This window comes from Pangasianodon hypophthalmus, chromosome 6, assembly GCF_027358585.1.
Source record: "Pangasianodon hypophthalmus isolate fPanHyp1 chromosome 6, fPanHyp1.pri, whole genome shotgun sequence".
NCBI lineage: Eukaryota > Metazoa > Chordata > Actinopteri > Siluriformes > Pangasiidae > Pangasianodon > Pangasianodon hypophthalmus.
Genome location: NC_069715.1, coordinates 2798707 through 2825802, shown reverse-complemented (window position 1 = coordinate 2825802; position 27096 = coordinate 2798707). Strand labels below are relative to the sequence as shown.

General features: G+C 39.6%; 1 protein-coding gene across 2 annotated transcripts in view; it reads left to right on the top strand.

The window, feature by feature from the left end:
- Positions 1 to 26237, top strand: part of prtga (protogenin homolog a (Gallus gallus)) — a 46546-nt gene extending 20309 nt beyond the window's left edge. The window contains exons 8-19 of one of the 2 annotated variants that reach the window (XM_053234715.1): positions 4149 to 4313; positions 5763 to 6068; positions 7939 to 8130; positions 15612 to 15707; positions 15851 to 16037; positions 17338 to 17465; positions 17663 to 17833; positions 17951 to 18127; positions 18732 to 18843; positions 19690 to 19828; positions 19977 to 20075; positions 20881 to 26237. In XM_053234715.1, the coding sequence (XP_053090690.1) occupies positions 4149 to 4313; positions 5763 to 6068; positions 7939 to 8130; positions 15612 to 15707; positions 15851 to 16037; positions 17338 to 17465; positions 17663 to 17833; positions 17951 to 18127; positions 18732 to 18843; positions 19690 to 19828; positions 19977 to 20075; positions 20881 to 21213 (2105 nt within the window). In that variant the 3' untranslated portion in view covers positions 21214 to 26237. Of the gene's footprint in view, positions 1 to 4148; positions 4314 to 5762; positions 6069 to 7938; positions 8131 to 15611; positions 15708 to 15850; positions 16038 to 17337; positions 17466 to 17662; positions 17834 to 17950; positions 18128 to 18731; positions 18844 to 19689; positions 19829 to 19976; positions 20076 to 20877 lie in introns of both variants that reach the window. The other variant, XM_026927384.3, reaches the window with a different exon arrangement.
- The last annotated feature ends 859 nt before the right edge of the window (positions 26238 to 27096 follow it).

Genomic DNA, 27096 nt, shown 5'->3' with positions numbered 1-27096 from the left:
TCGAGTTCTTCTACTCCAACCTTCACACACCATGTCTTCATGGAGCTCGCTTTGTGCACAGGGGCATTGTCATGCTGGAACAGGTTTGAGCCTCTTAGTTCCAGTGAAGAGAAACTGTAAAGCTACAGCACACAGAGACGTTCTATACAACTGTGTGTTTCTGACTTTGTGGCAACATTTTGGGGAAGAAGCACATATGAGTGTGATGGTCAGGGGTGCACATACTTTTGGGCGTATAGTGTGGACTCCACCCATGAGAAAGTTAGCAGTGACTTCTTAGGCTCAGTATTGTTAATAATGAAGGAGGAATAAAATATTCTCCCGCTTAGTTTTTTTTTTTATAAGGTCTTTTATATCTAGCAGGAAATTCCTAAATGCCGGCGTGACCCTGAGTGTTAAGCCCATTCAGTAGAACGTACAATTGCTACCCTTTCGTGTTTTTTTTTTTTTTTTTTCCAGTCCATTGAAAATGATGAAAGAGTCCTTTTCCCATCACAATACCAACACCACTACAATAGTGGGAATGACCTACAATAACTCACCTCCTGAAGACGCAGCACCATTTGTCCCAGAACATTCCTGACTTCTAGAGACTAAAAAAGCCCGGTTCTGGGAACATACCACTTTACAGTAATGTCCTGCCGGTTCTTCATTGTGCTGTTAAAGCATGCTGGGTGTGCTCATTGTTCATAAAGAGGCAGCAAAAGTCACTTTTGGACAAGAATATATATTTTTTTTGTTCCTGTGTGCCCTTTTCAGTCTAATTATCAGTCCTTTAAGCAGCCTTAATATGAGAAAGAAAAGTCAGGAAAAGAAGCACCTGCTAGCACTTTCAGAGAGAGAGAGAGAGAGAGAGAGAGAGATGGTCTTTCACTCAGTGCTGCCCTTTTCTGAACACAGTGCATCTGCTCGAAGATTTTAGGTGTTGTTATGGCTTTAGAGACTGAGAAACCTGGAGGAGCCGTCCAGCATTCTTCACTAATTAGCAGGATCATAAAGCAGGAGACGTAGATAGGGAGTGTGTGAGAGAGTGTGAGTGGTGCAGCTCAGGCATTGTCTGAGTTTGTGTGTGTGTCTGTGTGTGTGTGTGTGTGTGTGTTAAACTTCAATCAAAGTGTAGCAAAGTCAGCGAGCAGGCTATTCAGCCAGAGAACAAGGCTTTTCTTGTTGCTTAACCGTCGCTTTTCTCTCTTTCTGGTGCTCAAGTATCTTTGCTAGGTCCGAAATTAGGAACTCAATCCTTCTTGTGATTCTTTTGTGTGCGCCGGCTAATCCGGACTAATTAAAGCCTTATCATACGTGCTGGCTGTGTGAGAAAATCGGCGCGTGGAATTCAGCTCCGCTCCCCTGGATTGAAATCCCCTGTTTAAGGAGGCGTGACCGATTTGATTGAGTTGACACATCTCTTGTGCAGTGGGGCCCCGATTAGAATAACTGCACCGGTTCATTAGGCAGAGAACAGAATAGGCTTAATGAGGAAGAATAAAAAAGCTTAACAGGGGACTGATTAAGCAATTATGTCCTGATTACGGCATGTAAATGCCGTGGAGGCCATCGCGCTGCAGAGAAAGCAGACCTGGAAACTTTCAGCAAATAGAGCCTGCCCTCTTCTCATTTTCTTCCTATTGATGAAAAGAGGCGACGTTTTTACACCTAAACATGACAATTTGCCATAAATGACAATCCAGTTAGCATTTAAACCACACCTCATATTCATTAATATTCTACATTAATCTTAGGCATTTGTCACTCACAAGAGATAAGCAGTATTTAATTAGACTGAATTAATAGAGAGAAATGAAAAATCTCACAGCCAGGATATTGCTTTACAAATAAGCCAAAATTATATCAGCTCCACTAATTTACATAAAAGTACATATACATCACAGGGGTGTAGCGATACGACAGTTTGGATCGATGCATTTGTTTAAACGAATCAATGCAACAATCACGAATCGATTATTATCAAAAAAGGACAAACGACTTGTGTGTAAAAAAAAAGTTCCTGTTTTTAAACTGATGTGTTAATAAATTAAAAGGCTAGTATGGTGTAATATTTAAAATAGTTCTTATCAACATCATCATTCACAGATTAACAGTAGGCCTAACCCAGGCTCAGAACAAAGACAGTCACGTATTTATGTAATTCATTTATACAGGCTACTAAAATGGAAATGCTTCACATCATATCATTAAATATCAAACCGTTGCCTTAGGAATTGAAACCGTATCGTATTTTACCTTTATGATAATGAAGCTAATCAAAGACACTACAAGGGCTTCGTACACTTTACATAAACTGGCAATAGTGAGACAGCTGCATGACTGATGAGCTACAAATGAGGACATGCGCACGATACACTATACATTACACACTATACATTACACACTATACATTACACACTATACACTATACATTACGCACTATACATTACACACTATACATTACACACTATACATTATACATTATACACTATACATTACACACTATACAATACACACTATATATTATACATTATACATTATACACTATACACTAAACATTATACACTATACATTACACACTATACATTACACACTATACACTACACACTATACATTACACATTACGCACTATACATTACACACTATACATTACACATTATACACTATACATTACACACTATACATTACACATTATACACTATACATTACACACTATACATTATACATTATACACTATACATTACACACTATACATTATACACTATACATTACACACTATACATTATACATTATACACTATACATTACACACTATACATTATACACTATACATTACACACTATACATTATACACTATACATTACACACTATACATTATACATTATACACTATACATTACACACTATACATTATACATTATACACTATACATTACACACTATACAATACACACTATATATTATACATTATACATTATACACTATACACTAAACATTACACACTATACATTACACACTATACATTACACATTATACACTATACATTACACACTATACATTATACATTATACACTATACATTACACACTATACATTACACACTATACATTATACATTATACACTATACATTACACACTATACATTACACACTATACATTATACATTATACACTATACATTACACACTATACGTTATACATTATACACTATACATTACGCACTATACATTATACATTATACACTATACATTACACACTATACATTACACACTATACATTATACATTATACACTATACATTACGCACTATACATTACACACTTTACATTATACACTATACATTACACACTATACGTTATACATTATACACTATACATTACGCACTATACATTACACATTATACATTATACACTATACATTACGCACTATACATTATACATTACACACTATACATTACACACTATACATTATACATTATACACTATACATTACACACTATACATTACACACTATACGTTATACATTATACACTATACATTACACACTATACATTACACACTATACGTTATACATTATACACTATATATACTAGAAACTATACGTTATACATGATGCACTATACATTATATATAGGAAACTTTACATTATACGCTATACATTACACACTATATATATTAGAAAGTGTACATTATACATGACACACTATATATTATACACTATACATTTTGTATTATAAACTATATATATATATATATATATATATATATATATATATATATATATATATATATATATATATATTAGACACTATACATTATACACTATACATTAAACACGGTACACTATACGTTATACATTAAACACTATATATATTAGAAACTATACATTATACACTATACATTAAACACGGTACACTATACGTTATACATTATATACTATATATATATATTAGAAACTATACATTATACACTATACATTTTGTATTATACACTATATATATATTAGAAACTATACATTATACACTATACATTAAACGCGATACACTATATATTAGACATTATACACTATACACTAAGTATATAGAACAGTATATGAAGCATTAGGATCAAAATACATCAATCAGTCAGTATAGTTAATGTGAGATTAATGTTAATGTTTTTATCTAACAGGCCTTAATAATGAAGAGTACCAGGTTGTCATCGGCAACGATACCACCCGCTACATCATCGACGACCTGGAGCCGGCGCAGAACTACACGTTCTACGTTGTAGCGTACATGCCCATGGGAGCCAGCCGCATGTCCGACCACGTCATCCAGCACACACTCGAGGATGGTGAGAATTAGATTTATAAGAGTGTGTGTGTGTGTGTCTGGAGGTAGACTGTTGGAATAGGGATTCTCTGAGCCTTAGATCTGTCTCTGAAAGGTCAAAGGGCGATCGTGCTGAGTATTTGGGATTGTAGTATACAACCTTGTATCCTTAAGTAGTCAGTTCTTAGAAGATGAACAAAGGGATAAAGACAGAGAGAGGAAGAGAGAGGGGGATGAGAAAGAAACGGATGAAAGGATTCTAGTAAATCATTAAACAGAGTGATATTGAGTAGAATGCTCACTTCTCCAGCTCAGGGCTTTTAGGATTTATACAACTGCTGTTTTATTCTACACTCAGCTAGGAGGAAATAAATAAATAAATACAATTTATTGATAATGCAACATCATGTGCAATATATACACTCAAACATGCAATATACATCCAGTCATTACACTTAGATTTACCTGAGTTAATCATTAAGAGGCACAGCTAACCAAGACTGCCTTGGTTAGAAGCTCGGACATCAGGAGACTTCATTTGCACTGAGTGAAAAGGGAACAACAGTGTTGTAACAGTATAAAAAACGCCAGCAAAAAAATTTAATTTATTAAAATCCCGAATGGCTGAGAAATCCAAAAAGCTGAATTTAATATGACACAAAATGTTAGACCATCGTCAGTGTGTGAAAAATATCCCAGAAACTATAATCTTACTTACAAAAGCATTGTCATAGAACCAATTTCACCATCAGCCAAGACACATTTTTTCCTTTTTTTTTTTTTTTTACTCAGCTCAGGAATTACTGGCACCTTTGGCTAAAAAAATGTCTTTGAGGGTAATTTGCTTAAAATGTGAGAGAAATCTAACCTTTAATTGAAGATAAAGAAAAACCCTTATTAACAAAACGACATGGCAGAACGATTGGCATCCATAAGCACAAAATGTGGCTGAAGCACATGTCTATTTATATTTTACTAAGGGTGCCAATAATTCTGGAGCTGACTGTAGATACTCAGTAAGGGAACTATGGGAAGCTTATTGTTGTGGGAAGTGCATAACTAAATCATCACACACTCGCCTCGAACTGCGTCGTGTTGTTTAGTATCTCAAACAGACTTGCTCTACATGACTCTCTCTCTCTCTCTCTCTCTCTCTCTCTCTCTCTCTCTCTCTCTCTCTCTGTCATGGCTCTCTGAACATTTATGTATGATAATGAGTTATATGATGTTTTTATTGTTGTTTTTTTTTATATGAAAATGTGATGTCTCTTTTGTATTATGATAACAGTTTTTCACTTTTCCTATATTTTTTGATATACTTGTACAATATATCTTGATTCTTTTAAAAAGTGAGGGGGAAAAAAAATAAATTACTGATTAATTTTTTCTGGTGATTAAAGAGATGTTTAAAAGTCTCTCTCTCTCTCTCTCTCTCTCTCTCTCTCTCTCTCTCTCGCTCTCTCGGTCTCAGTTCCTCTGCGTGCCCCAGAGCTGTCCCTCACCAGCCGCAGTCCCACGGATATCCAGGTGTCGTGGTTGCCGTTGGCGCTGAAGCTGAGCCGCGGCCGTGTTTCAGCGTATCGCCTGTGGTACCGAGCCGGCTCTGAGGGAGCCACCACACAGCTGGAGCTCCCCGGAGACCAAACGCAGCACCTGCTGGAGGGCCTGCAGCCCGACACCATCTACCTTCTGAGGATTGCTGCCTCCACCAGCATGGGCTGGGGAGAGCCGTGTGCCTGGACCTCCCACAGGACCCCCAAGGCCTCCAGCAGAGAAGGTAACACCAAATGTCTGGAGATGTTATGGAATAGTTCACAGTCCTAGTGATAAACAGGGCATTTCGAAAGGAAGCTGTTTATCTGCTATGTTTCCGTAGCGATTATTAGATAACATGTTTCTGAGGAAACTGTGCACTAGTCAATAATTTTCCAAACTCTCTCTATGCAAGGACTGTTTATAAAAACGTTTAATGACTTCTATTCGAAGAGTTAACTCCACCAAGCTCTTCCTTCTCAGTTCTTTCAGACTTTGTTTTCTGTGTGAAATGACAGAGGCTACCAGTTTCTCCCCATTTCTTTCTGGTGCATTGCTTGTTCTGTTCATCGTCTTTTCATCCGCATACATCTGATGATGGATAGAGAGACAATTTTTAAAAATCTTATGGCTCTGGTATGCCTCTCCACATTTTTTTATCTGATAGCAGGATTTTTGGACTGACAGGTAGAACACAGACTGGAGTGTTTTGTGATAAGACATTAAAACTAACAAACAAAGGAGTTTAGGATATTTTGTCTATTATAATAATTATAATGTATAATTATAATTTGCCTGTATAATAAAATTTTCTCCTCTTTGAGTTCTACGAATACACAGGCAAAAAGTTCTATTATAACTATTATTATTATTTCTCCTTTTTTCTTTCTCTGTCCTTCTGTTTATCCGCTATTCCTCTTTATCATTCTTTTTTTTTTTTTTTTGCTCTTTGCTTGTCTGTCTAGTCCTAGTCCTTTGCCTCTGTTTCTTTCTCTTTCATAGTCTGTATATCCTGTTCTTCCCTCCCTCTCTCTCTCTTTCTCTCTCTCTTTCTCTCTCTCTCTCTCTCTCATGCTCTCTGTCTCTTTCACTTTATCTATCTGTGCATGTTAAGTGCTTACTATAACCGTCCTGTTAAGGCATTGTGTTGGTTACTGCGCTGAACTCTGACCCTGGCTGTGGGGCACATAGAAAAGGCCTCAGTCACGGATCATAAAACGAGAGCCTGCAGGCACCGCGAGTTCTGAGAAGCAGAATAGACGTATCCTCTCAACCCGGGGGCTTCTTCAGCCTTTTTTTTAATGCTAACCACTGGGCCAGTTTCTCCATATGAATTATAATCACCATCATTCTAAGTAAAAATGATAAAAATTCCTCTCAAACAAGGTTATTTTGTCCAAGACCACAGCGCTCTCTTCTCCCCAGTTAAAGATGTTTTACACTCTATAAAAGCAGAGTGCTGAGCATATGAAATGTTAGTTTGCTCAGTAAAGAACTGTGTTTTGCCGAACAAATTCACTTCAGCTTTATTGCTTTTGTTGAATATATTTATGAGCTCACAGTACAAATGAAAAGTTTGCCTTGTTAAATCCGTTTTAGAGTCGTAAACCATAAACACAGCAGTAAAATAAGTGTGAAGGAGGCAAGTAGAAATGAACTAGCGTAAATGAAAAACATGTAAAGGCAACAAGACGTCGTTTGGGTTTTTTGGTGTGCGTAGTTTGTGTATATAATATAAACATGGGTGAGGTTTTTCAACTATTTTTAAAAGCGTTAGTGAAATTAAAATTGATTTAATTCATTTACAGTTTAACCTACTTTTTGGCTTAAAGTTTAACCGTCTTTTTTTTCTTTCTATTAATGGCTGTGCTGGATGTGAGGGACACAGATGGGCAAGGGTGGGTTTTGTGGGTGGGATTAAGATGGGCAGGGGTTTAGTGGGTGGATAAATATGTCTGAAGTTTGTCGTTTTCTATTTTCTGTGAAAAACTGAATAAACAGAATGTTAGAAACTTCATTAAGTAAACGTAATGGCACTACATTTTATGAAACATTCCTGAACATAATACTTTCAGAGTGATTGTTTATTTCTCTCTCTCTCGTGCGATGTGTAGTGCCCCTGGCGCCGGAGCTGCAGTTGGAGCCCCTGAACTGTACGACTCTCGCGGTGCTCTGGCGTTTGGCTGTGGGGAGTTCTGTGGCCGGCCTTCAGGGATTCAGACTCTTCTACCACGAGGAGAGCCAGCCCGAGAGCCCGCCCATCCAGATACCCCCTCACATCAACCGCCACACCATCGGAGGCCTCGGTGAGCACAGACTCCACCATCACTGCTGTGACGCGTAGAGTGTAGGGTAGAGTAGAGTAGATCCACAAGACCAGGCTGAAGAAGTAAACACGTACCTGGATGGATGGATGGATGGATGGATGGATGGATGGATGGATAGATGGATGGGTGGATGGATGGATGGATGGATGGATGGAAAGGTCCACAAAGGCAAACTAAGTCAGTTCAAGAATTTAAACCAAAGCAAACAAGACCTCAGATGGTTAGATGGAAAGATGGATGGATGAATAGATTATCTAAAGGATAAAAGTATGGATGGTTGTGATAAAGTAATAGAGTACATACTAGAGATGGCATGATAACACTTTTTCTTTTCTGACCCTGATACCGAAACCTTGAGTATAAGTATAATATAAATATAATAAAATCAGCCCTTAGAAAAGAAAACATAAACATTCCAGATAAAATATAAACTAACAAACTATAAACTATTCCAATCTTTGCCATTTGTTACAGGATCCAATATCTGATATGTTTTCGGTGGATGATGTCCGAGCCATCGTTTTTTTTCTGGCCATCTCTAATATATGAATTATATTGAGTGGGGTCTGGGTCCAAAACTTTTTTTTGTGTCTGAATATTTTATTTTTATTTTACAGAGAAGTATTAAAATTGCGTACATTTTCCATGACATCGTTCCATTCTTACTTCTCAGTTGGGTCATAAAGGCCTTACTTCTCAGTTGGGTCATATACAGGGAGAAAAAAAAATTATTATTCAAAATGGTTATTCAAAATAACAGTCCAACTTATTAAATAAATAAAAGTACAAATTAGCATATTGTGGCCTTTTAGGCTTTGACCCATCCTGCTCTGAAGCCTGTAGTTGCCATCACTATGCTTCCTCTCCATTACCACTTTTAAAAACAAGTTCAGTCCAGTCAGTATTCAGAACAAACCACTGAGTTCGCTGTTAGCCCGTTTATCATCGACCCCGAAGGCGACTGCTATTGGCTGAGCAGAACAATGTCGGAGTGGGGGGTTGTGGGTATCGGCTCTATTGACAGAGGAGCCAGTGGGTGATAGATTGAAGGTCTCTTTTCAGAACCCGCCATGTCTCCTGTTCTCCAGAAATCCCCCACTCTTTCCTCAGTGTCCACTTCCTCCTCCCTTATCCCTGACCTCTCTCAGTGGCCTCTGACCTCCCATGATCCTTTGCTGCAGCCTGAGAATGGGGAAAAGGGGGCACAGAGTGTTTGCCGGGTGCTCAAACTTCAGCCCCAAAAGGTCACCCTTTATCTCGTCCCGTTTGCGGACCGAGGACGGACCCGGGAGGCTCGGCAGGAGGAGCTGCGGCCATCTGTGGACGGAGAGAGAGAGAGAGAGAGAGAGAGAGAGAGAGGTCATCCAGCTGGTCAGCAGCTGATATTCAGATCAGTTTGGGGCACTTTAGCTTGAAATGAGATCAGTTTCGGTTTTACGGATTTTGGGTGGGCTGAGAGTTAAGCACTGATCCTGAATCAGTAAGGAAAAATGATATGACCAGACTACATGCTGAAATGATCACACACTCGCCTTAGAGGCCCTAAATAACGTCACACACACACTCACCTACATGGATTCTGACAGACCGCATGACAATCGGCTACAGTCAAATGATGGTTCATAATCACGATCATGTGGTTTATTTTTAAAAGCTAACCCGTCAGTAGCGAGAGCTGAGATATATGCTCTTGTAGCGAGAGAAGGAAGACAGAAGGGTGGAGGGGAAATGGACGGCGAGATGGAGAAAGAGAGCAGTGCCGAAGATTTACGGCAGGGTTTATGGCCGCTGTGAGCCGGCGCTGGTGGGGGAGCTTCACTTCAAAGCTGCTGGAGTCTCTCACAACCATCTAGAGCTTTAACAACCAGCAACCAGAGACATAGGGCCAACACACACACACACACACACACACACTGGGAGAAAAAAAAAAAAAAAACACATAATTTCCAACTCACACTATTTCATAGCATGAACAGTCAGTTAGGCATTTAAACACACACACACACACACACACACACACACACACACTGACTGGGAGAAAAAAAAAATACACATAATTTCCAACTCACACTATTTCATAGCATGAACAGTCAGTTAGGCATTTAAATACACACACACACACACACACATACACACACACACTGGGAGAAGAAAAAAAACACATAATTTCCAACTCACACTACTTCATAGCATGAACAGTCAGTTAGGCATTTAAACACACACACACACACACACACACACACACACACACTGCTTTACCCTCCGTGCTGTCAGCGGTGTAAAATACGAGCACGGATGTGGTCAGGTTAAAGGTGACATATCTGCTGTCAGTGCATGTGGAGACTTTTTGCTATAAGAATAACAGCAGTGTATTTATGGTGCTGCCTCATTCACACTGACCTGAGAACAGTGCTGTGTGAAACGCCGAAGACCTTTTCGAGCTTAAACAAATCTCTCATGAGCCATTTTCCGACGTTAAAGAGTTGAGTCAGGGACTTCGCTTCAGTCCAGTTTGCTCTGATCCGGTGTATGAAAGTTAAGAAGAAGAAAAATCCACCCTGAAAGACTTGCATGTCTTTTTTTAGTTTTTTTAGATACTTCTGTCACTTTGGTTAACGGTTTCCTACATTACCCACAATGCTCTTCCATCACCTGCTGATAGTGGTGCAGTTTATACAGGATTTAGCTCTTGCTTCATCTGTATCTAAAGAGAGAGATGCAGCGGCGCTTTAGTGTTTCAGTCTGTCCAGCTCTCTCTCCTCCTCATCTGTACACTCTGCTCAAACAGATCAGCTTCCAAAGCTAATACCTCATCAACACATCAACGCTATCACGCTCTTCCTCTCGTACATCGTTAACCAGCCGAGCCGAGTCTCTGATATCGTATAGCTGCATTGCATTCTGGGAGTATGAGTCCTACAAATACTAATACTACCAGATTTTTTGTTAATATGATGCTGGAAAATGGAGACTCAGAAAATAAGCTCTTTTATTTTTAGGAGCTAAGAACAAATTCTGAACGTTTTTGCTCATGTTTGAGATAACTGGTGTTTTTTTTTTTTCTTGTATTAAACTCCATCGTAACAGCACCAGCCCTCGTGACGTCTTTAAAGCCAGCAGTTATTCAAAACAATACGACGTATGCGATATAACGTGATGCTTTGATTATGTAAAGTTAACCTTCACGCCTACTGACAGCTACAGTGACCGCGCCTGTTTCACTGGGACTAGCAGATACGGAAGCCACGCCCGAATCACAAGATTAGAGATCAGAGAGAGAAGAGATGAGAAAACTGGAGAGCAAATGAGTGTAGAAAATATAAAGAACCATCTCATTAGTGTTAATGTTACTCTTTCTTCTCTGTGGTTTCGGATGTTTTGAGTGACAGCTGCTCTGTGAGAGAAGGATATCTATACGAGTGTGTGTATCTATAACAGTGTGTGGCTGAGATCTATGTGTGGCTATGTAGCGTGTGTGTGTGTGTGTGTGTGTGTGTGGATATATTGACCAGTTTGGAGATCGCTTTCCCAGTGGATTGTGATGGATCGTGTGCTGGGGTTGACAGAAACTGCTGTGGTTTTACCTTGTCTGTAAGTGACAGAGCGAAGACGAATGGACAGCTGCTACAGCAATAACCAGAATTCCAACAACTTCCCTGTGGATTTGGGGAAATATATTAAAGATAAGGGATATACTGCAGTCTGCAGATAGTACAGCAGTTCTCTCTAGTGGTTGTGGGTCTATAAATAGTAACAAACTCTTATTTTCTCACCCTCACAAGGAGATGTGTTAGCTAACTCAAGATATACCACAGCGCCATTGAATTCTCCAATCTGATTGGTCAGAACGTGTGCATTATTCGTGTATAACAGCGCGGCTCGGACAGTTCCGTCTGTAACATCGACGACAGGTTTATATTAATGCACTCGTCTAATACGTTATCGTTTCTATAGCAACAGATCATACACAACGACGTGTACGGTGGACGATCCATATAATCCATGACTAAGGAAAACTTATAATTGTTGATATGGTGAAGTTTTTTGTTCTTTTTGGTGAATTTTTTGTTGTTTTTGTTTATTTAATGTTTCTGAAAAGAGTCCCAGGTGTGTAACAGTCACAGTGCTTTGCAAAGACGTGCTTTACGTGTTCAGGTTTCTCAGTAAAATGACAAGCTGGGTTTTTTTTTTTTTTTTTTCCCTGGTGAGGGAACAACTGTTGATAGATGATAAAACTTAAGTGAGAACAGGAACTATCTTGTCTCGTGGGCGTTTCATAGCGTTAAATGTAACTACAAACCGGTAAAATGCGTGAGCAGCAAAATAGTAGAATGATGTTAGAGCAAAATAAATAGCTTTTTGGTTTTAAAGAAATGCTGTACTGAAGTTCTAAGCAAATAAATCATTTAAGAAGATAATGTTAAACAAAACAAATGACTCAGATGTTAAGTAGATTTTTAAAGTTCAATCAGCTGCTCGTACTCCAGCGTTGAAAAACCTGGGCGGATTGGATTAAATTTAGTGTCAGGTGAATCCCTGCATCTGAAAGACATGAGCACACACACACACACACACACACACACACACACACAAGGTCATTACAGTCCATTATAGTGTGTGTGCTGTCTTATCTGTGTGCATTACCGCACTGCTGTTGACTGAGGGCCAATACGCATCTCTGTTTGCTGACTGCCTCTGTGTGTGTGTGTGTGTGTGTGTGTGTGTGTGTGCACGCAAGTATCTGCATTACAGTAAGGATGATGAAAGCATGACTTCATACAGATCTGGGGCAGCATGCGTGTGTGTTTTGCTGGGTCATGGTTTTTCAGTATTTTTCACTCTGACACGCACACACACGCACACACACATTTTAGTGCAGGATTTGGCTTGCTCATTCCATGTCAGAGGTCACGGCCCAGATGTCAGCCCCGCCTCCACCCGGTCCTCTCGTCCCTTCGCAGTGTGTGGTGTGTGTAGTGACCTCAGGCTAGTGTGTGTGTGTGTGTGTGTGTGTGTGTGTAGCGACAGCGAGAGGCCTGTTGCTGTGTTTCAGACTCTACTAAAGGCATTAATGTGCAGTTTAAAAGAGGAGTACATGTGGGAAAATACTGACATGATTACTAGAGAGGGAAAACGAACAGAAAACAGTCAGCATGATATCACTTACAGCTACAGTGTTTACACCCCACTGCACTACCACATCGCACTCTTCACTCTATTCTGTTCTTTTCTTTTCTTTTCTTTTCTTTTATAAATTTCATTTAGAATGTTAAACTACTTTTAGTATACGTCTAACACTCTGTGCTGCTGTAATAGATGAATTTCCCACTGAGATGAGTAAAGTGATCTATCTATCTATCTATCTATCTATCTGTCTACTTCAAGGTACAAATGAAGTGGGTTCAGAGAAGGACATCTCTCTTTATCGTCTTCCTCTCTCTCTCTCTCTCCTCTCCCCCCCTTTCTCTCTTTCTGTTTCTCTCTCTCTCCCCCCCTTTCTCTCTCTCGCTCTCTCTTTCTGTTTCTCTCTCTCTCTCTCTCTTTCTCTCTCTCTCTTTCTCTCTCTATGGGGGCTGTAGGAGCCCAAATAGAGGCCCAGCTCGTGTTGCTGACCCCTGAACTCACATTCTATAGGAGTTTTATCTGAGCTCGAACTTTGACCTCTGCCTGGCTCCACAGAGCTTCCTCAGGCTTGGAATCCTGAAACCGCTCCCTTCTTCATTCAGTCATCCAACCACTTCCGGCTTCTCTCCGAGACTACGCCCACAGCAGGAGTGTTTCAGAGAGCTAAAAGATTTTAAATCAAGTGCATGTAGGTTTTAAAATTTCTGTCTTAGCCCAAGCCGGTGTAGTTCTTTAAAAATAGTTCTTTAGTTACATCAGTACATCAGTTTCTAAATAACAAAAATCTACTATGAAGAGAAGTAAAGTAAAAGACTAAACCAGGTCCACGTTTGGCGTGACCACAGTTTACCTCTCTGCAGCTTTATATTTAAATCAGCTGCTAGGATTTTCCACAAATCTCAGAGAACCTGCCTTGGTTTTGCTTCTGCTTCTGCACTAAAACCCCACACAGCCTGTGTCGTGGTCTTAATATCTGCCCTGTGTTTTTTTTATCTTAATATCCAACCAATATTAACAAAATAAAAACAGCTCTGTAACATTTTATATTTTCAAAATTGCTTGGAAATGTGTTTTTTTTTTTAAACCAAAACACTAATGCAGAGTACATGTTACCAATTTAGTAATTAATAAACAGTACCTGCTCTAATCATCCCATCTAGAACAGAGCTTTAGTGCTGGAGGTGTGTTTCTGTAAATGAGGGTCACTTCGTATGTGTGCTAACGCTGATAGCACCATCTAGTGGTCAGTGTGAATACTGCACAAGACAAAAAATATCCTTACTACCCTTACAGTCCACTTTGCTAAAACATCATTTCATTTAACTCTCTCTCTCTCTCTCTCTCTCTCTCTCTTTCTCTGTCCCTCTCTGTATCTCTCTTTCTTTCTCTGTCCCTCTCTGTATCTCTCTATGCCTCTCCATCCCCCTCTATCTCTCTCTCTCTCTCTCTCCATCTCTGTCTCTACTAGTCTCTGTCTCTCTCTCTCTCTCTCTCTCTTTCTTTCTCTGTCCCTCTCTGTGTCTCTCTATGCCTCTCCATCCCTCTCTCTCTCTCTCTCCATCTCTGTCTCTACTAGTCTCTGTCTCTGTCTCTCTCTCTCTCTCTCTCTCTCTCTCTTTCTTTCTCTGTCCCTCTCTGTATCTCTCTATGCCTCTCCATTTCCCTCTCTCTCTCTCTTTCTCTCTCCATTTCTGTCTCTACTAGTCTCTGTCTCTCTCTCTCTCTCTCTCTCTCTCTCTTTCTCTGTCCCTCTCTGTATCTCTCTATGCTTCTCCATCCCCCCCCCCCCCCTCTCTCTCTCTCTCTCTCTCTCTCCATCTCTGTCTCTACTAGTCTCTTTCTCTCTCTCTCTATCTCTTTTTCTCTCTCAGTCACTGTCTGTCTCTCTCTTTCTTTCTCTGTCCCTCTCTGTATTTCTCTGTGTCTCTCCATCCTTTTCTTTCTCTCTCTCTCTCTCTATCTGTTTCCCATGATCTTTTGGCCACTGCTTTAACCTTTGTGACCGGTCTATAAAACAGAAGTGACCACTGACCTTGTGTGTGTGTGTGTGTGTGTGTGTGTGTTAGAAGGGGGTGGGGAGATTGTTCTATACTGCTTGGAGGATGGACAGGTTAATGGAGGTCCGGACTAAGGGATGGACACACGTCTTTTGATTTCTAGGCAGAAGGGCACAGATAAGGCCTGACCTGGGACATCTGCTTGCTGAACACACACACACACGCACACACACACACACACACACAGAGAGCTCACTATATTCTCTATCCTGTCCCAGTTCTGGTCTGAAAGCATACTGATGGTAAAACTGCTTGCTCTCTGTCCGGTCTTTAATCCAGACCCCAGGAAGAAATACCACGTCAAACTCCTGGCCTTCAGCTTCGTAGGCGAGGGTTACCAGGCTGATCGCACCATCAGCACACCGGGATGCGTCTGTAAGCACCACCACGCCGTCCTTACACTCTCACCATCATCATATTACTCTGAAAATATTAAGCTACAGTATGTAATCACAATATTCCTGATGTCCCAGTGTAACAGCGTTTCCTGTTGTTTATTGTTTGTGTTTGCATGACAGCGGTGCGTGATCGTTTGGTGCCTCCTCCTCCTCCTCCGCATCACGTGTTCGCGCGAGCCAACAGCTCCTCCTCCGTCTTCCTGCACTGGGCTCAGCCCGCCTTCACCAGCGCACAAACCGTCAACTACACGGTGCGCTGCAACCCGGTCGGCCTCCAGAACGCCTCGCTCGTCCTCTACTTACAGACGTGAGTATCTCAGAGAGAGAGAGAGAGAGAGAGAGAGAGAGAGAGAGAGAGAGCTTGATTTAGACTGCAGTTACTGTCCTGTTATCGACAAAGAAAAGAAGATGAACAGAGTGACAAATAAAGGAAGATAGTGGTAAAGCAGCAGAGATCCACCTGCTGATGGAAAACATAACATTTTCAGTTTATAAGCAATGAATATCAACGCACATTAGTGAAAAATGTTTGGCTCACTAACACCATTTGTATAAAACAGTAGAATAATGAATTGTCTGAATAAATGCTTAAATATTTAAAGGTGTAGTAGTCTAATTTTTTATTTCTTGCTTGTACATATAACCTGGAAGATCTGTAAAACATGATCAAATAAAAAAGTTCAGTGTATGAAGTGGCTGAGAAAACCCGTTTGGAAAACTGACTTCCGGTCCAAATGCTTGTTTGTGGTTGGATGGGTGTCATTTTATAGACGGCTCAACTCTACAGGCCAGCGTAGATCCCAGGGCCGGAGCTCCGTGAACGTAGGTGGGCTCAAGGAGTTAAAAAAATGTTGAGTCTTGGAAAAAAAATCTAACCTAATGCACCTTTAAATGAAATAGTAGCTGTATTATCATCTCAATCGCTTCTAACATACTACTTCAACTTTAGACCACACATCATACCTGAATCTCTAGATATACATATATACAGTTCTGTGCAAAAGTCTTAGGCACATGCAAAGAAATGCTGTAGAGCAAAGACGCCTTCAAATATAATCAAATTAAATGTTTCTACATTAAAAAAATCCTATAAAGAGCAGTAAACAGTAATAAATGAAACCAAGTCAATATTTAATGTGACGATCCTTCGCTTAAAAAAAAAAACAGTATCTGAGGTGCAGTGTGTGCAGTTTTATAAGGAAATGAGCTGGAAGTGTTACTGAGCATCTTGCAGAAGCAGCCACAGTTCTTCTGGAGACTTTGACTGTCGACTCGCTTCTTATTTCTGCAGCGAAACCCAGCAGCCTTCATTATGTTTTTATCTGAAAAGTGTCTCTTATGGAATCTGCTGCTTTCTTTACTGACATACAAACATTTTTCTGTAACATTTAATTGTGTGCTGGAAAACTAATCAATAATAATCAATAATGTAGAAGTCAGAAAATAAACATCTATAACAAATAGGCTGCCTAAGACTTTTGCACAGTAACTGTATATACAAATTGAAACAGATTTACTTAAAAAAAACAGCATGAAGAGTGAAGGTTGAAAGAAAAGTCTACAGATTTGAAATCCATATCTTTAATAATTTATCTCCGGTGTTACAGCGGGGCTCAGAGTCTGCTCGTGAAGGACCTGCAGCCGAACACTCGCTATGAGTTTGCCGTTCGGCTGCACGTGGATCAGCTGTCCAGTCCCTGGAGTCCCGTGGTGTATCAGAGCACGCTGCCGGACGGTGAGAGAGTAAAGTTAATAAAATGAATTAAGCGTTAAGGATCGTGTGTTTAGCTCAGGAAATGACCGCATGCTGTAATTTCACCTAGAAGTCAGAATAGATCATTAATAATAATAGATTATTATTGCTATAACAGTATTTTTCTTCCTGGATGATACTGATTGGTCCGTTTGTGTGTCTCCCCGCCCCCTCGTCAGTCCCGGCTCTGCCCCCTGCTGGAGTCAAAGTCACTCTGATCGAAGGAGACACGGCGTTGGTGTCGTGGAAAGCGCCGGACGAGCCCAACGTCGCCGTGACTCGCTACACCATCCTGTACGCATCACGCAAAGCGTGGCTCGCAGGCGAATGGCAGATCCTGCAGAGAGAGGGTGAGTGTGTGTGTGTGTGTGTGTGTGTGTGTGCTGACAGACACAGACAGGAAGCCAGAGACACACACCGAATAAAAGAAGTTAATTCTTTATTATCGGACGGATTTATTTCCTCAGGAAGCATCACCATGGCTCTGCTGGAGAACCTGCAGCCAGGTAACGTGTACCTGGTGAAAGTGTCAGCGTCCAATCAGATGGGAGACGGGCCGTTCTCAGCCGCTGTGGAGCTGACCGTCAGTGCTCACGGCCACCCTGGACACACCTATCGCTCTCACAGCTCCGCCCACACCACAGGTGAGGACGCACACCTGCAGAACTCCTTCAGGCTCTTTCTTTACTGTTTATATCTCTCTTCACTTTCTCTGTCCTTCTGTCCTTTCTGTTTTCCTTTCTGTTCATTTATTTCTCTTGTCCTTCATTTTCATTTTCTTTTCTTCCTTCTTTTTGCATTTTGTTTCTTTTCCTTTTGTCCATTCTTTTCCACCTTTTCTGTTCTTTCCTTCTCTATTACTTCGCCTTTCAATCTTTCTTTTTCATTTTTCTGTTCTTTCCTTTTTATCTTTTCCTTAATTTTCTCCTCTCTTGTGCTTTCTTTTCCTTTCATTATCTTTTCCTTTCCTTTTTCTGTTCCTTTCCTTGTTATTTGCTTTCATTTAACTTCCTTCTTGTTTCCTTCCTTTTTACTTTCATTTCCTTTTCCTTTCATGTATTTCCTCCCTGTTTTTTTGCCTTCTTTTTTCCTTTCTGTTCCTTTCCTTTACCATTCGTTTCCTTTTCCTTTTTCCCCTCTTCATTTTGTTTTCCTTCATTTTCTTTTCATTTCCTTTTACCTATTATCTACCCTACCCTTCCCACCCCTTTAATTTGTGTGTGTGTGTGTGTGTGTGTGTGTGTGCAGTGTTTTCAGATCTGGACCAGCACTCGATGGCGGGTATTATCGTGGGTGTGTGTATTGCTCTCACCTGCATCATCATCTGTGCCTTTATCCTGGTGTGTCGAGAGAAAGCCAAGTGAGTTTCATCTGGATTTTAAATCATTTAATACATGATGTTGATGATGACGATGACGATGATGATGATGATAAAGACGATGCTGATGATGACGATGATGATGACAATGATAATGACGATGATGATGAAAATGATGATGATGATGACGATGATGATGATGACAATGTTGATGGTGACGATGATGATGATAATGACGATGATGACAATGAAAATGACGATGATGATGATGATGATGATGATGACAATGATAATGACGATGATAATGATGACGATAATGATGATGATGATGATGATGATGACAATGATAATGACGATGATGACGATGATGATGACGATGACGATGATGAAGATAAAAATGATGATAAAAATGACGATGATAAAAATGACGATGATGAAAATGACGATGATAATGAAGATGTTGATGATGATGAAGATGATGATGATAATGACTATGATAAAAATGACGATGATGATGATGATGTTGATAATGATGATGACGATAATGATGATGATGATGATGATGACAATGATAATGACGATGATGACGATGATGATGATGATGACAATGACGATGATGAAGATAAAAATGATGATAAAAATGACGATGATGAAAATGACGATGATGAAGATGATGAAGATAATGACTATGATAAAAATGACGATGATGATGATGTTGATAATGATGATGACGATAATGATGATGACGATGATGATGACGATAATGATGATGATGATGATGGTGATGATGTGGATCACAGTGGACGGAATTTTAGAAACTGAAGTGGTGGTTAATTCAGTGAATCAGACGTGTATTTTAACGGTGTTTCTCGTTACATCACACCACAGGAATTCCTGCACCAGCAAAGTCATCAGGCCTGGACAAGGGCAAGCTCCGCCCACTACAGGTCACACGGCCAATGAAAATCAAGCCGACAGTGCACATGTCCTGGTGCCCATGATGAGAGAACACTTTATTGATGCAAAGGTAAATTATACACATATAATAATAATAATAATAATAATATAATAATGATAACAGGATAAAGGGGACAAAGTGCTTAGTGAAGATTAATGAATGTATCATGAAGCGTGTGCAGCTCTGATAGACGAACGTCTTTTTTCATCGTTCTCAGGGCGGGACGGATTTAATCATAAACAGTTACGGCCCTGTCAGACCCTCGGCCGAGAGGAAGAAGGCACAGAAGTGGGGATTGTTTCGGAAGGATGAGAAGGTACAAATTCACCTGTTGTAAAATATATTGAATCGTTTCATTCTTTCATCTCCTCTATTAATGAATATTAGTGAAATATAAGATACTGTGAGTCTGTGATTAAAAGAGGTCATTGATCTCTCATTGGACGACTTCTCTCAGTCAATATTCCCCTTTTTTATGAATTAAAATACTTCAGATTGGTGGGTTTCTGACTGGAAGACCACAAGCGTTTTGTCTGTATGGAATGATTAACTGATTCACCTGACGAAAAGTGAAATTAGGAAAAGATAAAGGTAGAAAACAATCAAGAAATTTATCAAGAAGTTTATAAATATGCTAATTCAATAGGGCCAAAAAGTCTTTTCTTTTTCTTTTCTTTTCTGTTCCTTTTTTGTCTTTTTTTCCCATCCATTTTCCTTTTCTACATTTTCCCTCCTTTAATTCCTTTTCCTTCCTTCCCTTTTAGTTCCTTTTGTTTTCTTTTTTTCCTCTTCTTTTTTCTCGAGAATTTATCAATATGCAAATTCAGTACGGCCCAAAACTCGTGTTTTCCTTTCGGATTGAAAATACAGCTCAGAGGAAGCTCTGCTGTCGTTACTAATAACAAAACGAGGAGGAAAATTAAAAGAACATCCAGAAAAGAACATTTTCAGCTCCTGCTGTTTCCTGACAGACTGAGAAGATGCAGCTGCAGTGACGATATTCACTCAGATTGCTTTCCTTGAAATGATTTAATAATAAGAAACATGTTAAATAATACTCGTTAATCCTCTCTCTCTCTCTCTCTCTCTCTCTCTCTGTGTGTGTTCTTCCTCCTCAGCAGGTGAAGAAGTCTCCCATCTCCTCCTCCATGTACCAGACAGGCTCGACTCTGCTCCGTTACTCCATCGAGTCTCCAGGAAGTCCCTCGCTGCAGCAGCCCTCGTCGCTGCACGCCCTGCTGGGGCCACCGGGGGGCGACAGCGAGGGCTCGCACTCCAGCGAGGGCAGCCACGAGACCGGCGACTCCGGACGCTACTCACACGACGAACACGACCTCGCCAACCTGACGTCGGGAAGCCCGGGAGGAAGTCCTGATCACATGACCGAGGAGCACGCGCTGCATCACGCCATCGAGCTGGAGGAAGTGACATCACCGTCTACCAGTCAGGAGTGATAGCTACGAGTCATCACTGATACACTTCAGTAAACGGGTTTTTTTGTCTTTTTTTTTTTAAAGTTTGCGTTTAAGAGAGAGAGAGAGAGAAAGAGAGAGAGAGAGAGAGAGAGAGACTCACCCACCATGAATGTTTTAAAGATTTTGTCCAAATAATGTGAATGTGATATCAGACGTTATTTAAGCGAGCGTATCACTGGAGAAGGATTATATTATTACCAGCCACAAAAAAAAAAAAAAAAAAAAAAACAAACTAATGATTGAAACGGGTTTAAAAGTTTTGGGCTGTTTAAGGGAACTCACAGGAACAGAGCTGCATAATCCTAACTGGTGGCCACCCACCACCGTCGTCCCCCATTTTTATATATTTAATAGCAACTTATACAAAAAAAACCTGTGCGACGAGGACCTTCCTCATCGTCACGACAACAGATACTTCCTGATAGCAATAATGTTGCTCCTGTTTGTTCTTGTCTGTCTGTCTGTCTGTCTTGCATTGGGATTGTAAGGGCCACGGACTTTTTCGTTACTTCCTTCTACCTCAAAGTTATCGAATGTTGAAATGTTTAAACTCTGAAAATCTGTACGTTTCTTTATTTTCTCAGGTTCGTGTTATGATTGTGTGTTTTTGTTGTTTTTTTATATCTCCAGGTCCTTACAGTTCCCGTCTTAAACTACCTCGTTTTAAGTGTTATTATTAATGAGTGTTACTTTTTTTTGTTTTGTTTTTCGTTTTTCCTCGACTCAGGGACTCGAGCTTTTATTGCGTTGGTAAAACCGTGTCGTGTCGTGAAGAGCGCACGGTTTGATTGACAGGGTATTCCTGCTGAGCTCGCGCTCGGCTTCTTTCTTACCGCTGACCTCCGTTGAATGTGTGTACAGTATTTTCAGTATTTTTTTTTTTCAGAGGCTCTGAAATAAGAAAGTCTTTCAGTAGGAATTATACTCTATGTCTATGCTAGATCTGATTTCACTTCTATATTCATTTTCTTCAGTTTTGTTTGTTTTTAATCGTTCCTAATGACCTCATTTAACACAGCAAACCTTAGAGGAATCGCTCAAGCTCTAAAATGCTTAGGTTTTGGGCGAATTACTCCTTTTTAAAAAAAAAAACAAAACAATGGCCTTAAGATGGAGTCATGAGGAGTCAGAGAAAGAGATTATTTCTATAGAAAAGAAGAAAGTGAAGTGAAGAATGACTGTTGAAATGCAGAAACACAATGCGTAAAAAAACCCTTTTACCTCAGACCTGTGCGTTTTTCCCCTCGGCGTGTGTGTATATGTACTACTGAGTACTGATTTCTAGTTTTGACCTTTAATAGAGTTGATGCTATTATTATAGCTGTAGAAATGTGAGTTTAGCACTTGTCTTTTCAAATTGTTTTAGTCGTTTTGTAGATCAAACTTGTGCAACGGTGACAGACGCCATCATCTTAAGAGCTGTTTGCTGCTTCGGTTATTTATTTTTTTTATCGAATTTTTGCTGCTCGCTGGGACGATGTGATGATGACAATGAGTTTTCCTGAAAACCAGACCAAAGACGAACGTCCCAGTGATGAGCGAAACGCCACTGCGGTACTGCGAGACTAAACAAATCTGCTCAACTGAAATCATATCAGACATTTATCCGTTCTGTTAAAGGTGAAATCCACGTCGCTATTTATAACCAATCTGTGACCTTCAACAGGTTAAACTCTGGTTAACTCTTTCCTACATTACCCACAATGCCGTTCGACTACCTTACTGACAGTGGTGCAGTGGCTTCCTCTCTACATAAAGGGAGCGATGCAGCGGCGCTTTAGTACTTTAGTCTCAGAGATCTAGTCGAGAACTAGCCGAGTCGTCGCATAGACGCATTGCATTCTGGGACTTTGAGTCTAGCGTTTTCACCAACGTTTCCACTAATTCTGCTTTAGATTCGTTATTAATATGATGCTGGAAAATGGTGAGGAGCTAACCATTAACATCGAAACCTGTTTTATGTCTTATGCTTGAGATCATATACATTTTTTTCATTTCTCCTACGACCGATAAAGTCTCAGAGGAATAAAAAAAAATTAAAAAAAAAAACACAGCCTCAACCAAAAAAACATATGAGACAGCAGAATCACTGAGCAGAAATATTTCCTTACAAATATATTTAACGTGTTTCAGGATGGAGTTTTCATTTAATTCTGATTAATCACTCACACTTCCTGAGCATTCAGACGTTTCAGTTCAACCTCACATACTGCACAGTATAAAATACTCGATTTTAACTACACAACTCGACTACCTAAACACCGCAACGCACTCGTGTCAGTCAGTTTACTAGGCAGCTTCGGGAGTTTTAACGCCACCTCTGTAGCAGCAGCGGAAATTCATGCGATTCCTGATCAAATCGGACTTAAGCTCCGCCCCTTGCTGCCATCTAATACTCCCTAAGGAGCTTCTTTACTTCAGTATCAGTAGAAGTGATGAAGATTCAGGATTCTAACACATGTCCAGTTTTCTCCACTCACCACTCTTCGATAAATGATTCAATCATTCCATTAAAATGAAACACTAGATGAGTTGAGTTTGTTTGTTTGTTGTGTCTGGCAGTGAAACAGAGGCGTAAGATGCTGCTTTGTTTGTTTGTTTGTTTGTTTTGTTTGTTTGTTTGTTTTTTCCCTCGACGCCCTCGGTGCCTCCGAATCCGTACGGCGACCAAAGAGTTGAGATGCGGGCAATCTCAGCGCTCCTGAGGTGCAGGGGCTGCGATACAAATCAAAAAAACCCTCCCTCTGGATCTCATGCGTGAACTTAAAATAACGAACAGATCGATCGTTGGCCTCCGTAAAAGACTTTTCAAGCAGCGTGGATGTGTGTGGATTATAGTCAGAGAGTTATATTTAGATATTTAGGAACAACGTAGAGGATGGAGCCGTATGTCTTACGTCACTTATAGCAGAGAACTATTCGAACAATCGAACGTTTGATTGCAAATTCTACAATCAGAGGAAGCCAATCGATCCGTTCTGCATGAACCAGAGAGACACAATCACATTTCTGTTAACAAACGTTCATTTCAAAAGCAAACAACCTTAAACCAAAGAATGTGGTCACCGTTGCACAGATTATCTCGTCCTCCTGCCCTTTCTTTTTATTTTTTTGCATGATGTTTTATAAATCAAAAGTTGCTGAAAGGGCGTCTGAGAATCGTCGAGCGTTCCACTGCTGAGCTTTCGTCAATCCGTTCAGACAAAACCAAACAAAACATTTAAAAAAAAAAAAAAAAAAAAAAAAGTTGACTGACTTTGTAACTTTTCTCACTGGAGGAGAAAATTCTATTTTATTACCTAATGTCCCATTTTTTACATCACTGTTTAAAAAATAAAAAGACATGATTTCGAGAAGAAAGTCGTAATATTACAAGAAAAAAAGAATTCTGTCGAAATATTGTGACTTTTTTTTCTTGTGATATCAAATGACTTTTTTTTATCCAACTATTACGACTTTATTCTCAAAATCTTGTATTTTTTTTTAAACAGTGACCCTAAAATGCCTTTGTACATTTCTTTTCCTTTCCTGGGAAACTTCTGAGTGAAGGTTCAGAGTGAAATTTGGGTTGTTTTTTCCACGACGCCTGCCCTTTTTTTTTTTTTTAATTATTATTATTATTATTATTATTATTTTTACACTGTGAATACACGCAACTGTTTATCGTTTCATGTACATGTCATATGCTGTGTTTTTACTTTGCTTTTTATTTCCTTTTTATTATGATTTTTTTTTTTTTTCGGTGAGTGTGTGTGTTCCTCCGCTGAGCTCTGAGTCTTTTTCCTGAATGAGTCGTTACGTTTCTGAAGCAGCCACGTGAGATTGAGACTGAAGCGACCGGAAATTAAGGACAGCGTTGTGTGATTAAAGCTCAGCTGTGTTGCGGAGGATCACACACACACACACACACACACACGATGCTCACTGCAGGAACCGTGTTTGAGTTTTTCCGTATAATGGGAAGAAACGCAGGATTCTGCGACGCTCCTGCTGATTCCCGGCGTGTAGAGGATGTGGACGGAACGCGGCTCGGGCTCTGGGAGCTACACACAACTAAACTCAGGGCGGCTCCCAGACCTCCCACGCTGCGGCCGCACACACACACACACACACACACACACTCACACTCACACACAGATACATACACAGATATACACACACATATATATACACACACACACATACACACACATAGATACATACACAGATATACACAGATATACACACCATATATACACACACACACACACACACACATATATATATACACACAGATACATACACAAATATACACACACACACACAGGTACATACACACACATATACACACTCACATACGCACATACACAGATATACACACCATATATACACACACACACAGATATACACACCATATACACACACACACACACACACACACATATATACACACAGATACATACACAAATATACACACACATATATATACACACACACACATACACACACATAGATACATACACAGATATACACACCATATATACACACACACACACACATATATATATATACACACAGATACATACACAAATATACACACACACACAGGTACATACACACACATATACACACTCACATACGCACATACACAGATATACACACCATATATACACACACACACAGATATACACACCATATATACACACACACACACATATATATATATACACACAGATACATACACAAATATACACACACACACAGGTACATACACACACATATACACACTCGCATACGCACATACACAGATATTGAATGTACCTCTAATTATTCTTTAACTTGTCAGTGTTTTTGTTTTTTTTTTATCTATTTTTCTGTTACAGTTTTATTTTTATTACTTATTTTAAATCCCATATTAGCATCAGATTCTGTTTTTCTCTATAACAATAATGTTCAAATTAAAATTATATAGGCACGAAACAAATTAAAAGCCAAAAACTATTTTATGTCACGAAAGATTGATTGCCAGAATAAAATAATAAATAAATACATTTAAAAAATTAAAATATGTGTCATGGTCATGTTTTGTTTTTAAATGAAATCGTTTTCTGTGTTAAAATAAAGTCACACGGACTTTAATATTTAAAGCTGTAGAAAGAGGATGAGGAGAGAAATTACACACGTTCTTCCCAAACCTGCTTCGTCCAACATTACTGATGAGTTTTAACATAATTATCAACAATATTAAACTGGAAATAATTTTGGAAATAAATACACGCTATTTATAATGATGTATTTATTCATTTACGTTTATATAAATATCAGTAAAAGATCAGAGTGTCCGGGTGTACACATCGAAACATTTTACTGCACAGATTAATTAAAAAAATCTGTTTATGGAAAAAAATTTCCCTTGAAGATACAATCCTGGTTGTTGGGGGCGTGGTCATGTGCTGCGTGTGAACGGAGGGCGGAGTTTTGGAGAAGGAGAACTGTGCTGATTGGTCTTCAATAGGAAATTTACAATAGTGATCCAATGGGAATTGGGTTTCCTCAGGGTTCTCTGCTTTCCTCCCACTATCCAAAACATGACAGTAGGTGGACTAGCTTCACTAAATTACCCCTAGGTGTGTGTGTGTGTGTGTGTGTGTGTGTGTGTGTGTGTGTGCATGGTGCTATCTAACGGATTTTCTCCTGAGACCTGGAGATGAATGAATGATTATAGTTAAAAATTCAAACATAATTACATCTAATTTACATATATTACAGATGTTGCTAGGTCTTCCAGCTAGGTAATATATTACATTTCGTAAAACCGACCTTAACAGTCTGCATCCTCGTCATTTAGGCGTTTTCCTGGATCTAATCACGCCTAACTAATGG